Source organism: Chaetodon auriga, chromosome 21 (genome assembly GCF_051107435.1).
Source record: "Chaetodon auriga isolate fChaAug3 chromosome 21, fChaAug3.hap1, whole genome shotgun sequence".
Classification (NCBI taxonomy): domain Eukaryota; kingdom Metazoa; phylum Chordata; class Actinopteri; order Chaetodontiformes; family Chaetodontidae; genus Chaetodon; species Chaetodon auriga.
The window spans coordinates 13339373-13349501 of record NC_135094.1 but is presented as its reverse complement, the minus strand read 5'-3'; the positions used below and the strand labels follow the sequence as shown (position 1 = coordinate 13349501).

The window sequence follows — 10129 nt, the reverse complement described above, 5'->3', positions numbered from 1 at the left end:
TTTTTTTTTCCGACGAGCCCTCGCTGTGAAAACACATGACCAAAACTGCATGTCCTCATTGGTGTGACAGCCCTGAGGTGGGCGGGGTCAGCATCAAATAGGAAATTGACAGTGCAATGTGTGAGATGAGGAAAATAACTTTAGCTAGTTTTCACGATAAGGTAATAAAACTGTCGTCGCTAATATACTGCATTGACCTTAAATGGAAACACGAATATGATGATGATTTCCAGCATGCTATTGTATCATTCTGTTCCATGCTTAAAAGGGACAACATGATTTTAGATGATTGGGACAGTGTGAAAGGGCTTTGTTAGGAGAGAAAACTATCAATCTTGCAATAGCAAACCATTGTGTATGCTCTGTATGCTCTAGATTAGTGGCTCCCAGCATCTTCATGTGTTCACGCATCAACCAAAAACATGTTCATGGACTAGCCGGATTTTACTAGCCGTTCAAATGATGTGCATCCAGGTAGCCTAAATCAGTGATACAATGTGCTATCCTAGTCGCCCAAAGTTCCTGTCCCAATCACCTAAATGTTACCACAAAAGGATTAGGTCAGTTTTCACAAAAAGGTATGCCTCACCTCCTTGGGACATCACATAACCTTTCCTCCTCAAATGGATAGGTGACATGTTCAGTATTACAAAAATGTATCATTTGATAGGCTTGTTTTCTTTCATGACCAGTAAGATTACACATGCTGGAAATTCCAAAACTGCCTCAATCACCCGGAATTCACCTTTAAGATTGAAATTGTAATTAATTTGAAGCTGGATAATAATGTTCTCAATAGTAATTTTGCCCATTTTCCATAAGACACATTTCTCTATTATCTTCCAAACCCAAATAGACTGACAAAATGATTCTAAGTAGGCCCTCCACGAAGTGAGAACCACAGCCATAAATTAGATTTTTTTTTTTTTTTTTTCCAAATAAACCAAATGCTATTAGCCTGTGCAGCCAGATTCACACCCCAAATGCCAAGGATGAATTATTTGTCACCAAACAAAACTGCTTGATCTGAAAGATGTCTTCTAAGTGAGACGTGTGTCGATAGCTCTTCAGAGGACACGAATGTTCGGGATGACAAAAAAAAAAAAAGTGAGAGTGTGACCTCTTTATTTCACCACCTCTCTGAACACAGCGGCAGTTCAAGCGTTACACCAATAGATGGAGCTATAGGGCTGTTTTTCTTGTCTCAAACGACCAACAAACACCTGTAAAGACACGGTCACGTCTAAAGTTTTAAAATGTGAATTTACCATTTAAATATTATTTAATATAATTCAGTAGGCCTATAGTAATAATTAGGCCCAGGCCCGATAAAAGTAAGCCAAAGAATGAATGAATAGAGTAGACCAAAGCATCACCAGCATCACCTGGGCGATCACAGGTAAGTTGATATGAGCTGATAAATGCTCTGTGGACATTTATCATGTGTGTGTCTTAGTGTATCCGTGTATCCAGGGGGTGGTCTTCGCACACACACGAGCCAGGTTAAGCCAAGAAGCAGCAGAAGGGGGGATAACGAGCGGAATTTTGCGCTAAGAGGATTATCACAGTAGTTAGTCTCCCGCTGGTCCTATCAATGAATGCCCGGTTCGCCGGAACACAGTGCACCGCGACGCCATGCCATAACCTACCGGAGAGCGAGCAAGGAACCGTTCAACGCTCGATCTGGTGCGAGTCGGAGCGCGTTTTGAACCAGTGGTGGATGTAGATTAACGGCGACACAACAAGATGACCTCTGAGAGTTTTTACCTGTTGGGAGCGCACGGGAATCCGTCACCGGGACTGCGTCTGCACCGGAGAGCGGTTTCCTGAGGGGGCTTGGTGATAGGTCGTTTCTGACATGAAGACCCGACCTGCAGGGATCGGCAATGTCAATGCCGACTGGATGGGTTCGCTCCCGTCCAAGATCAGTGCCATGCCCCTCAAACACCTCGCCGTGCCAGGTGAGTCTGTCGTGCGTACAGATGAGATCTCTCCCCCTGCCTATCCACCTGCCCATCACACCTGGATTTACACCAGTGTAACATATCTGAGGGGAATGTGATATTAACTATATGCTTAAAACACATATACCACCTTGTCACTTCCTCCCCAACCTATTTTGCCCGTTTATGCTTTCCTGCTGGCCCCATCATCAACAATCTTCTCTCCTCTAGGGTCTCATGATTCTTTTACCTACTGGGTGGACGTGCACGCTCCCGTGGGTCCCGATCAGAAGACCTACGTGAAATACCTGGCCACCATGTTCAGCGTCTTAGCCAAGAAAGTCATGGTGAAGTGGTCCATGACCCAGGTACTGAGTTCAGATCGGTGCCATGTACAAACCTAGATTTTTAAAGTCTGTGAATTTTACAGCACAGCAGGTGTGCTGCGCTTTGCAGCCAGTTGTAATGTATAATGTCTCCTTCCTAGAACCTGACATTTAAAGAGCAGCTGGATGCAGGAATCCGCTACTTTGATCTCAGGGTGTCCTCCAAACCAGGCGAGCCTGGAAATGAGATCTACTTCATCCACGGCCTGTTTGGCCACAAGGTGAGCAGTAGAGGAAATATGTGCTGACATTTAAATGCTTATCAAAACTGCCGAAATTAGATTTAAATGTTGCCTCAAATATTTCATCTTGTCTGGATGTTTCTCCTTTATTTTCTCTCATATAACACCTTCAACGGTGATCTACCAGTGTTGTGTTCTAGTTTCCAGCTGATGTTGTTGTGGTGGGATGGATTTGGCCTTGAACAGGGATCAAAGGTTGCAAGTTTAGTTGTAAACATCCCTCCTGTGACATGTGCCTGTCTCCAGTGTTTTGCTGCAAGTCGTGAGCCATGAGATGGACTTGTGGCTGTAAAATACTCAGTCAAATATATACAGACTGGTTGATAGCAGGGACAACAACTCAGTGTACTATCATGTACATTGTATAATGTGCTGTGTTCTTCCCCAAAGGTGAGGGATGGCTTGTTAGAAATTAACTCCTTCTTAAGCAGACACAAGAAAGAGGTGAGAAGCTGCCTTCATAGTATTTTAATTATTTCTTTTTAAAACACAGATACATGATTATAGGCTGATAGAAGGATTTGACCCACACACTGATTGACTTTGATGTCTGATTGGTGTAGGTGGTGTTTCTAGACTTCAATCACTACTATGCAATGGACGCAGAGCATCATGTGTACCTCCTCGACATGCTCCAGGAAGTGTTTGGCAGCAGGCTTTGTAACAACTGTGCAGTGGAGGCCATCACTCTGGACTTCCTCTGGGAGAAGAAATTCCAGGTGAGATCAGAATGCATTAATGAAAGTGCACGTGCAACATTACTCGAAAAATCCTTCCTGAAACATTTCAAAACAAATATTTTTCACTTCCAACCACATACTCTGGAGACTCCGGTGATCTCAGACCATTAAAAGCTCAGTAATTATACCATAAGATATTTTCAAGTACTTTCAAGTCTTTGTTGGAGATAGAAGATTATCGTCTGTATCTAGGAAGTGAAGGTCTTCTCTATTGATTGTGCTTGTGTGTGCATGGAAATACATGCAGCCTACATATGTGCGTATTGTATACATGTACATGCACAAGTAAAAGCAATATGCTGGTGTGTGTTTACTGGACAGCCCACTTAACTCCTGTGGTCAGGTAATCCCTGCTGCCTGTGACTGTCCTGGACTGGAATTAGTTGTGGGTGTCATCCCATTAATGCTTGTTCCACCATCGGACCCACCTTCCTTCTTTCACGGTGTTTAGCTTTTGCTCTTTCTTATCTTTCTCTTTCCATTTCTCTTTGTTGTTTTTTGGAGTTTGGCTTGCATTTCTGTCTTTTTGCTAAATCACCCTCTCTCTATATGTGCCCTTCTTTTACATTTCTTATCCTTCCTTCTTTCCTCATCTCACGCTGTCTTCTTTTTGTTCTTTCTTTTCCCTCCTCTTTTAAATACATACATACTTATGTATATAGACATGGGAAGCTCCACATACAGATGCACCTTAATGTTGTGTCTGCACGTTTGTAGGTGCATGTCTGTGTCTAGTTCAGATACTATCAGTTGAACTCCTGTTCCCATGACCCTAATCTGTGACTGGCTTAGTTGGCAAAGGAGAAGGAGGGCAAGAGAGAGAGTGCACTGAAACACAACCAGTCTCTCATTGGTTTACTGGTAAATCACTGTGATCAGGACCTAGCTTCACCTGTGCAGTCTTTTAAACACACGTATTCTTTCTTCTTCTTGTCCCCTCAGGTGATTGTGTTCTACCATCATCCATCAGCTCAGGGCATCCCTGCCATGTGGCCTGGCAGCAAGATCCCTGCTCCCTGGGCCAACACCACCGAGCCCAACAAGCTCATACAGGTCAGAAACATTCAAAGCCTGTGATAGGCTGTGATAACGACTCACCAGCATGGAGCCCCCATACATACTTCTTTTATCTCATTCAGTGTAAATTAATATAGATTTCTTCAATTTACTGTTTGTCAAGATTGAGGATTGCAGCTAAAAAATCTGTTTAAACTGTTTGCGTCGGACACTCTACTGTCTAGTTCCTGGAAACTACACTGAAGCAAAGAGCCAAGCAGGGCTCCTTCCACGTGTCTCAGGCCATCCTCACACCCAGGGTTAACACTGTGGCCAAGGGCCTGGTCTGGGGGCTACGCAACTACCTGGTGGAAAGGTCAGTGGTTGATTTTAGGAGGTTGTGACTGATAATATTGTGAATGTGTGGATATACATAAATTAGTCACGACTTTGGTGGCTTTAATGCACCAGTTTCCATGGAATTTGCTTCAAAACACATGGGTTAAGGAATCCAGCCAAAGCGTGTTTGTGCTTATGCATTTTTGAACCTACATTAATCTCTGGCCAGTAGAGGGCAGTACAGTAAATGCAAAAATGTCTGCAACAAAGGGGATTGCTGGCTTTACAAATGCCCGTGAAAAAGAGAAAATGAGAGTTTAGGACCCTATCTTCGAATGCACTGCAATAATAGAATAATACTTTAAATGGAAATAAACCACCTCAACATTCATTCTAACCAGGATAATCGTTTTAAATAAAAAGGTAAAGCCATCTTCATTCAGCTATAAATTTATATGAGTGATTCTTATCTGTTGTGCACAGCTGCTACCGTATGAAATGCTTCTACCTCAGTTCATTAAATCCCTGCAGCCTTCTGAAGGCAACAGGACAGATGTTAAAACCTGACTTCAGAAGTGTTGCGCCGGAGCTCATGCGCCATTACGCACAGTGGCCCATTGTGTGTACTTTAATTAGATGATTAAATCACAAGCAAATGACACAAGTCTGCTGCATAATAACCCCATACATCTCAACATATACACGAATGTTCGGTTATAACTCGGCATTCTGTTGTTTATGCGCGAGACTTCGGATCAATGTGGCACATCAGGCCTGTGTGTGAGTGGTTCATTCCCAACTAAAAGCAGACAAAAACAAAGGCCAGTGTAAAAAACTGAATATACCCTGTCCTCTACTAGATTGTGTCACAGTGGCAAAACCAGTGTGGATGAGTGTGTTTGTGCTGTGTACTTACAACAGATTGACTAACCTATATAAAAAAAAGCATGCATGTCTCTGAATGCATCTCGTCTCCGTTACAATATTCTGACTCTTCACTGGTTCATTTCACTAAGGATAAGCTTTAATCCTCTTTTTCCATAGAGGATCAAACAGAAAACACATTTCATCTGTCAGATAAGAGATCTTATTTCCCAAGCAACGACTAAATTATTTGCACAAACTTAAGCAGCCATCTAACTTGCCGAGCCTGAGATTTAAGTGGAAATGACAGAGGAAATCCTGACTTAGAGTACATACCCACCATACCCTCACATGTGGGAGAAACAGTCACTGATGCCGGGGTATAAGGCTCCTGAACGGACGCTCTGGCGAGACAGGAGGTGGCCTGACTTTGCACTTCCGAGGAAATGGGATTGTTTATCAGCACTGGAGAAACATTCCCACTTCCTGGTTTTGTTCTGCTGGCGGCTCAGACATAGTGGAGAGTTTTACGGTGTTAGAAGTGACACAGCGGCAGAGTCATGGTGTGTGTGTGTGCGTCTATGCCAAGACCCAAAAACAGAAAATGCTTGAATGCAAAGCAGTAATTTTGAGACAATAGTGGCAAAGTAGTCTGCCACTGACAGACAGACAGACACAAACATCACTCCCTTTAACCTTTTCCCCCTTCAGATCTGTGTCCACATTCTAACACATCAAGATACTGCATCTCAAAACTTTATCAGCAGCTTTTCATGACTTTGGTGGACGGATAGACAGGCAGCCAAGGAACAACTGATTAGAGTTTGGCAACGTTATAGCCATAACTATAAACCTTACAGAGACAGAAATTTGGCTCTAGATACTTTGAGTGTGCTTGTAAGGTCATGGACTCAGTTCCAACTGAAATTCAAGTGACAGAATGTTCAGCTTGACTTCTAATTTAAACTTTCTCCTCCTGTGGCTCCAGAAACCTGCCAACCATCATGTCCTGGGTAGAGGCGCAGAGGCCGGGGGTGGACGGGGTCAACATCATCACCTCTGACTTTGTGGAGCTCACTGACTTTGCCAACATTGTCATCAAACTCAACAACCTGCTGTTGTCCGAACAGGGTCACAAAGCGAGATGACGCATGTTTGCACAACAGGACAAACTGTGCTGACCCAGAGTTTGGTGGAAGTTGGAAGTCGGATGGCAGATTCCTCCACCATTGCTGGGTAATAGGTCTTACGTAATGCTGGAGTCCTGGAAAAGTTTAACTTTTTGAAGTTTTAATAATAATGTATTACATTACATTAGTGACTTTTTATCATCAGCTAGCAAAAAGTTATTTCTGTAGCTGATAAGGTTTTATTTTCTTGCTCAGGGGCACTTCGGCAGGAAGATGCACAGGAATTCAGTATGAGTCAGATACCCTATAGATGCTAAAATTGTATAAAACCTTTAAATCTTACAGGAACTCAGCAACGAACTTTTGGAAAGTTGAACATCACAGTTTTGGTTGTAGCCGACTCTCTCAGCCACAGTATCATACACAAAGTCCAAAAGAGGGAAAGAAGCTGGAGCTCAGCTCGCAGAGCACAGGGCATGCCCAGATTCATTTTTAAACCATCATCATAAGGTCGACCAGCTCAGTCATACCACAGCTCTGGCTTCTTTTCTTGCTTCCTTTACTGCATTCCCTTTTGAGGAATATAAGGCAAATAAGGCAATGCAGCACAGAAACAGACTCACAGGTACCTGTCACCTGGACAATGATCACATGATTCAGCTTCAAAGTTCAAAAATACCTCAAATATTACAATAGTTGTCTTTTTGTTTTTCAAATGTTATGATCACATCACTTTTTTTAATGATGGTGAAAGTGAGGATCAAATATTGCATTTTTTTTCCTGTTGCTTGTTGAAATACTGTATGTTTAGGTATTTAATTGACTCGGAACACGTGTACACGTTAGATTTTGGAATGAAAAGCCACTGAGACAAATCCTTGCTTTGCAGACTGATACATCCAACATTTTGTTGGAAAATGGGGAAGTTTGAAAGAAAAAGCTTGAGATGGCTGTGGGGTTTGTTTACAATGCATTTCAAACACACTAATAATTGTAAACACTTGGCCGGCGAGCTAAAGTCGGGTGTTTAACTATGCGCTGTGTTTTCCATTAATTAAGTGTACATAATGGAAAAGTACAGGCTGAGGTATTTTTGTTTCTATGTTAAGCAAAGTCACATGTTGTAAAAGAGGAGCCCACTGTGTCTGCATGGTCTGGATACTTATAGCTGGGCTATATAGTTTAACTAGAGATGCTAACAGTGGCACCTTTAGGGGTGGAATTGCAGAGGGAAAGCCAAATATATGTAGAAACTGTGCCACAGTTCCCATAAAACACCTGCACCCATACAGATACACAGCTTAAATGTTTATGTTTACGGTATTTTTCTCAGTATTTTTTCACTTCCATTGTTGAATGTAGGAAAGTATGTTGAAACCTGTTAAAATTTATGCAGGGGAAATACTGTGAGGTGTAATCACAGTATAGTATATGACCATGTCCAGCATGTGTAAAGTCTGCACCAGGCTCTATAAAACAGACCATACTGCGTGTAGAAATAGCGATTGTCATCTGAAATGTTTAGTATGTGCGTGTTACTGTGTTTGTGTGTGTGTGTGTGTGTGTGTGTGTGTGTGTCCCTTGTGGGCCCAGTGATTACTATGCATGACATAGACAGTAGTGCAGTGACAGTCGCGCTGCATTCCTGTGGTCAGAGTAGAGACAGAGAGGGAGACGGCAGAAGAAGTGATTTACAAAGCAGAGGAGCAGTTAGAGAGCAGGGACGAAAGGAAGAGAAAGCTCGGCTGGGATCATGGAAAATGGAGGATGCAGGGAGTTATCTAAACGGCTGATTTCTTTTTTTTTCTTCCTTCAGCTGCGGCGTCATCTAACAAGAAAGTAAAAATGTTTATGTTTCATATCAACTCTGTCCCTCACTCCCTGACTCACTTGTGTGAAATTGCCCGTTCTGTCCAGGCCACATTGTTGACATGGTTGAGTGTGGTCACCGAGCACCGCAAGGCGAACTCACACACACACCGAGACACACAGTCACAAGCACAGGCACTTTAATTGTGCAGTAATTACAGAACACATACCACGGCAGGCAAGTGGGAGAGTGGAGAGCAGCAGCCCTGACTGATGGAGAGCATTCCTTTGTTGTTTGGATTGGTCCTCTCTCTCTCTCTCTCTCTCTCTCTCTCTCTCTCTCTCTCTCTACTCTGTATCCCTGTTGGCGTCCCAGGTTTCAAAGGAGAAGGCGACAACTCAAGCGTGTTCTTCCAGATGTAAATAAATCTGTTCAGTAATAAAACTGAATTTGTGCCCATGTGCGTGTGTTTGCCAGCCAGGATCCTGTTACTCTACCAACACTCTGAGCTTAAAGTGGCGCAAACTAAGCCTAAGTCTAAGCAGATCTGCAACTACACTTGGGTTTTCCAACCTTTACACCCCATTGCATGTGATTGCTCTCTCCCCAAATTCAACACGAGTTATAGCAAAACAGTCCAGCTGGGACATTTTGCCACATAAATCAGAGGCAGACTTCGCTTGGCTTCATCGCAGCCAGACACATGCTGCAGTTCCTTAAGAAGAAAACATGTTTTGGACAGTTCATTGGCAGTAATAACATCACACTGCTTTGGATGCATGATGTGTTTGCGTTAAATAAAAATGTACATCTGTTTTTGGAAAGCCATTTATGTCAGCTAAAAAGCAGTTAATCACTATTCTGCAAATACGCTGCTGAGTCAACCAAGTTTGAGCTCATTTAACCACTGCTATATCCCTGGTGTTAAGTGATGTCTCTGACCAGTCGACCAGGTCAGTAACATCTATTATGCACAGATTAGTTCGGGTTCTCTTTTAGACCATGATGATTATGGTGCTGAAACAGCTGTAAAAACAGATGACACTGTATCTGTTGACTATTCTACCTGAGACATGATCAGGAGGTGAGTAAAGAAAGAGTAATACTTGACCAAACTTGTGGAGGCACTGCACCAGACCACTGCAAACAAATGAGAACACACACTGCTTAACCTGAAGCTACAAACAGTGTCAACGGCATCCAACTATCTGTCATTAAGATCTTATTAAAAGCACGAGGGTTGAATAGTTTTACCCACTAAAATCCTCAAAGCTCTTCATCAATAATAATGGCAGGGAATCCCCTGAGAACAAAAGAGCTCTCAGGTTCATTTGTAGTGGTTTCAATTTAGAGTGTTGCGTTAAGGGGTTGAAATGCTGTTTCACTGGCTGTTCCCTGCAGTAGACTGGAAAGATTAAATGAGTTCAAAAGAAAAGTTATGGCTATTAAAAACCTATTTTAAAAAGTTATATAAAGGACTTGTCTGAATGATCACAGCAGGGTCTCCTAACACCAGGTGGGATCTCTCTCCACTCAGCTCCAGAGTTCCTGCTCAGCCTCCTTGGATCACATGGGAGTTGTGGAATTCACTTGGGAATGCTGTCAAACATTCGGTGGGCCCTCTCTAACCCAGGGGCTCCGGGATGATGTCACTGGGAAAGCTTAGCAGCTCTCGTGCT

General features: G+C 42.9%; 1 protein-coding gene across 1 annotated transcript; it reads left to right on the top strand.

Annotated features, from left to right (window-relative positions):
• The first annotated feature begins 1532 nt into the window (after nt 1-1532).
• plcxd2 (phosphatidylinositol-specific phospholipase C, X domain containing 2) lies at nt 1533-8857 on the top strand. Its single transcript, XM_076760994.1, has 8 exons — nt 1533-1961; nt 2175-2311; nt 2431-2550; nt 2962-3015; nt 3135-3290; nt 4254-4364; nt 4553-4683; nt 6499-8857. The coding sequence occupies exons 1-8, from the start codon at nt 1859-1861 to the stop codon at nt 6656-6658; spliced, it is 972 nt and encodes a 323-aa protein (XP_076617109.1). The 5' UTR covers nt 1533-1858; the 3' UTR covers nt 6659-8857.
• The last annotated feature ends 1272 nt before the right edge of the window (nt 8858-10129 follow it).